We start from the raw sequence: 5,401 nt of genomic DNA, 5'->3' as shown, positions 1-5,401 counted from the left end.
ACTGACACCAATCTCCTCCTGTCTGATATAAACCAAACCCACAGGCCCAGAAAGAATAAACTCAGCCCTTTACTTGGTTTGGACTTGTCTCCATTCCCGTGCTTAGGGGATTGCTATACCAGACAGGAGGTGCAACATTTGGGGATTCTCCACCAATTCCCATTGCCCTTCTTTCTGGTGGATAATGGAGGTGCCACTGTGTGTAATGTGTAAGTCAGTAAGAATTGTCAGCATGGATTAATCAGCACTTTCTAATTGGAGATGTTAATCAGTGGAACTTTTCAGACAATAAATTGTAGATTTTGTACCAATGGTCAATTTAGGGTTAAAGTAAAATTCATAATTTTATTGTCAAATAATTTCTTATGAAAGTCCTAAATTAAGGGGAAAGATCACAGACAGCGATTCTTAAAGGGACACTGCAGCCCCAACAAGTCAATCAGCTATATATCCAGAATATTAAACTCCAGCCTAGTAATAGTGGATATTAACATCAACAGAAATATACCTCAACTGTCAGAATGATTTCAGTCCTGAATGTGATTAACAGCAGCAATAACATCAGAATCTAACTCCTGCAGTCACATGTGAACTCGCTGGTGTCTCAGCAGGTTGGATGATTTAGTGAATCCCTTCCCACACACGGAGCAGGTGAACGGCCTCTCCCCGGTGTGAACTCGCTGGTGTCTCAGCAGGGTGGATGAACAAGTGAATCCCTTCCCACACATGGAGCAGGTGAATGGCCTCTCCCCAGTGTGAGTGCTTTGGTGTACAATGAGATGGGATGACTGCCTGAATCTTTTCCCACAGTGAGAGCAACTGAATGGTCTCTCGTCAGTGTGAACTCGCTCGTGTTGAATCAGTTCCTCAGAGCTTTTAAAGCAGTTCGCACAGTCAGAGCATTTAAAAGGTCTCTCGTCATTGTGAACACGCTGGTGTCTCAGAAGGTGGGCTGAATTAGTGAATCCCTTCCCGCACACTGAGCAGGTGAACGGCCTCTCCCTAGTGTGAACTCGCCGGTGTCTCAGCAGGTTGGATGACTGAGCGAATCCCATCACACACTCAGAGCAGGTGAACGGCCTCTCCCCAGTGTGATTGCGTCGATGAGTTTCCAGCTGGGACGGGGAAATGAATCCCATCCCACAGTCCCCGCATTTCCATGGTTTCTCCATGGTGCTGGTGTCCTTGTGTTTCTCCAGGTTGGACGATCAGTTGAAGCCTTGTCCACACACAGAACACGTGTACGGTTTCTCCCCACTGTGAATGGTGCGATGTTTATTCAGGCTGTGTAACTGGTTAAAGCTCTTTCCACAGTCAGTGCTCTGGAACACACTCACTCGGGCATGTGTGTCTCGGTGCTTTTCCGGTCACACTGATGTTTGAAATCTTTTCCCACAGACAGAACAGACAAACATTCCTCCTTCCACATTCAGAGGCCGATGATATTCAGGTCCTGATGAATGGAGTGACTCTGTCAGATCTTGATGTGATGATTGAAAAGGATCAATCCGTCTGTCTGTCTGTCTGTCCGGACTTAACTCAAAAGTTATAGAGCGTACCTACACATATGTTATATCAAAAGAAAGCTTATGATTAGGGGAGTGTCATATGTGTATTTACTTTTTGGTCAGACAAAAATTGTTCGGACAGTATACAAAAAACGTTCACAAAATGGACAAAATCCGCTCATTAGCGGTTGACCAATCCTACTGCTCCTTAGCATTGAGTGACGTGATGGTTGACCAATCCTACGGGGGAAGCGCGCTGCGTCATGGGGGGGGCATTTCATGGCATTTGTGGGCGGGGCCTAATCCTTCAAACTGCCATTAGTGTGGGAGCGGGACCTGAGCTGAGGTGAGTGGCAGCCATTAAAGACCAGCCGGGCCTGAAGCTAAAAAACTGGTAATGGAGGTGAGGAAATTGTTGATTCATTAGTATTGATTCAGGAATTTCTCTCTCTCTCTCTCTCCTTCCCCCCCTCTCTCCTTCCCCCCATCTCTCTCTCTCCCGAAGCGGGAGTACACCCTCGCGGCCATCAGGGGTCAGCCCGACCGAGAGACTCGGCGCCATTCCCTCCTTCCTCCCCGCCCAGCGAGCAGGTGACCGGCGGCGCACGGGGGCTCCGGGTCACCAAGGCCGGGCTCTCAGTCCTACCCCTTCGCCATGGTATCAACCGCACGGCCCGAGAGCCCGGGGGAGAGAGAAGGCGGCTCTATTACAGCCCCGGGGGGCTCGGAGTGTGTGAGAGAGACTCGGCGCCATTCCCTCCTTCCTCCCCGCCCCCGGCCAATCACCCCCCACACACCCGGGGGGGGGGGGCTGGGCTCAGCTCACACTCAGTGTGAAAGAGGAGGAGAAGGCCGGGGATCTGCGGCCCACTGCCTCAACATCAATCCCCGAGCTCAGAGCTTTAGCAAAGCGCAGAGAGAGAGACTCACCTCAGATGGTGTTCAGCAGGGCTGCAGAGAGTCTCCATCTCCTCACACAACCCACACACAGCAAAATGCAATCAGACCCTCCGGCTTCACCTACATCTCCTCTCTCTAGATCCTTTTTTTAACATTTTGAATCCACAATCTTGCCTTCTTCCTTCCTTCAGCCACCGCGATTCAAACTTCCCGCCGACCTCACCAAATGGCGGGCGCCCTTCTTCACCTGCCGGGCTCTGAGTCCAATCCCTTCCCCGGGGTGTCTTCCTCTCTTCTCTATCTCCTTCCCTCACTCTCTCCTTCCCTCTCTCTCTCTCCTTCCCCCTCTCTCTCTCTCCTTCCCTCTCTCTCTCTCCTTCCCTCTCTCTCTCTCTCCTTCCCCCTCTCTCTCTCTCTCCTTCCCCCCTCTCTCTCTCCTTCCCTCTCTCTCTCTCTCCTTCCCCCTCTCTCTCTCTCTCCTTCCCCCTCTCTCTTTCCCTCTTCTCTTCCCCCCCTCTCTCGCTCTCATTCCCACACAGACAGACAAATTCATTTACATATCTAAAAATTATTTGTTCTCCATTAACAAAAAATGAAGTTAAAGAACCACCTCCTGGGTGCTTAGGAAGAGTTCTTCAATCCCAACAGTTTCATAAACAGTTTCATAAACATCGCACAGGGTTCTTGAGTTCCCTCGGCACCGCCGGGCAATCCAGCTAGTACCCTATAAAAGGGGTTTACAAAAGTCATCCCTGTAAGTACAGGATAGAAATTCAGAACAGACAATTCTAGTTTGTGCACAACGTTCTTTCACACATGGGGATTCTAACCCTGGGACTGTAGACGGTGATCACTAAACACAAAACCCAGGCTGTTAATCATTTTCAGCTACTGGACTTAGCGTGTGTCCCACAGCATCTCTCTCACTTTTAATGTGTGAATAGAGCATCACGCCTGCAAACCTGGTTTTCAATTTAAATTCACTCACCAAATGTAGTGAACAAAAGATGAACAAGTAAACATGTCCTAGCCCACTAATCCAGCTCTACATTCACAGGAGGAAGTCTGCTACCTAACTCCTCGAGTGGGCAAAATAAACATCCCAAATGTAAGTGTCCGTCGAATCCTTTGTAAAGACCTTTCAAATCCTGACCGGTTCCTGCCTTATTCTAGAATTCCGCATCCATGTGGGAGTCGATATTGGTCAAAAACTGCTAATGGGACATTTTCAACCGATTTTTCAGCTGTTTTAAGCTGACCAGGCCCTTCACTCAGAGAATCTCCAAGGACACTCTTTAATTTAAACACAGCTCTTCCCTCTTTTATATCCGGGATTAGAGTTTACGGGAATTTGAATACCTGACCACTCAAATTTAACAGGACCCGTCAGTGATATACAGACTAAACCAATCAAACAGTTCTGGGTCAGTTTGAATTACTCCTCTCTCCAGCCTGTAACCGATGAAACTTGTAACACTGAGGCTGAAATTCCACTTCCGGGTGCCGGGTTCCAACCCTGGGAATGTACATGGGGATTCTAACCCTGGGACTGTACATGGGGATTCTAACCCTGGGACTGTACATGGGGATTCTAACCCTGGGACTGTACATGGGGATTCTAACCCTGGGACTGTACATGGGGATTCTGACCCTGAGACTGTTCATGGAGATTCCGACCCTGGGACTGTACATGGAGATTCCGACCCTGGGACTGTACATGGGGATTCTAACCCTGGGACTGTACATGGGGATTCTAACCCTGGGACTGTACATGGGGATTCTAACCCTGAGACTGTTCATGGAGATTCCGACCCTGGGACTGTACATGGAGATTCCGACCCTGGGACTGTACATGGGGATTCTAACCCTGGGACTGTACATGGGGATTCTAACCCTGGGACTGTACATGGGGATTCTAAACCTGGGACTGTACATGGGGATTCTAACACTGGGTCTGTACATGGGGATTCTAACCCTGGGACTGTACATGGGGATTCTAACCCTGAGACTGTACATGGGGATTCTAACCCTGGTACTGTACATGGGGATTCTAACCCTGGGACTGTACATGGGGATTCTAACCCTGGGGCTGTACATGGGGATTCCAACCCTGGGATTGTACATGGGGATTCTGACCCTGGGACTGTACATGGGGATTCTAACCCAGTGGCCATACATGTGGATTCTAACCCTGGGACTGTACTTGGGGATTCTAACCCTGGGACTGTGCATGGGGATTCTAACCCTGGGACTGTACATGGGGATTCCAACCCTGGGACTGTGCATGGGGATTCTAACCCTGGGACTGTACATGGGGATTCCAACCCTGGGACTCTACATGGGGATTCTAACCCTGGGACTGTACATGGGGATTCTAACCCTGGGACGGTACATGGGGATTCTAACCCTGGGACTGTACATGGGGATTCTAACCCTGGGACTGTACATGGGGATTCCGACCCTGGGACTGCACATGGGGATTCTACCCCTGGGACTGTACACGGGGATTCTAACCCTGGGACTGTACATGGGGATTCTAACCCTGAGACTGTACATGGGGATTCTAACCCTGGGACTGTACATGGGGATTCTAACCCTGGGACTGTACATGGGGATTCTAACCCTGGGACTGTACATTGGGATTCTAACCCTGGGACTGTACATGGGGATTCTAACCCTGGGACAATACATGGGGATTCTAACCCTGGGACTGTACACGGGGATTCTAACCCTGGGACTGTATATGGGGATTCTAACCCTGGGAATGTACATGGAGATTCCGACCCTGGGACAGTACATGGGGATTCTAACCCTGGGACTGTACACGGGGATTCTAACCCTGGGACAGTATATGGGGATTCTAACCCTGAGACTGTTCATGGAGATTCCGACCCTGGGACTGCACATGGGGAGTTTAACCCTGGGACTGTATATGGGGATTATAACCCTGGGACTGTACATGGGGATTCCAACCCTGGGACTGTACATGTGGA

General features: G+C 49.7%; 1 protein-coding gene across 1 annotated transcript; it reads right to left on the bottom strand.

Moving 5' to 3' along the window:
• Positions 1-329: 329 nt before the first annotated feature.
• LOC147119158 (uncharacterized) lies at positions 330-4,610 on the bottom strand. The gene is made up of 2 exons (XM_085984868.1): positions 3,019-4,610; positions 330-1,559 (listed from the first exon to the last, which is right to left on the bottom strand). Exon 2 carries the CDS (start codon positions 1,170-1,172, stop codon positions 582-584), a length of 591 nt encoding a protein of 196 aa, XP_085840994.1. The 5' UTR covers positions 1,173-1,559; positions 3,019-4,610; the 3' UTR covers positions 330-581.
• Positions 4,611-5,401: the final 791 nt, after the last annotated feature.

This window comes from Somniosus microcephalus, chromosome 4 (assembly GCF_052327205.1).
Source record: "Somniosus microcephalus isolate GS21.2 chromosome 4, FLI_Smic_1.0, whole genome shotgun sequence".
NCBI classification, from domain to species: Eukaryota; Metazoa; Chordata; class Chondrichthyes; order Squaliformes; family Somniosidae; genus Somniosus; species Somniosus microcephalus.
Note: the sequence above shows the minus strand (reverse complement) of the source record. Positions and strands in the feature narration are given on the sequence as shown.

Coding starts and splice junctions, on each gene's coding strand:
- LOC147119158 (XM_085984868.1), bottom strand. CDS start 1,172: ATGGAGAAACCATGGAAATGCGGGGACTGTGGGATGGGATTCATTTCC.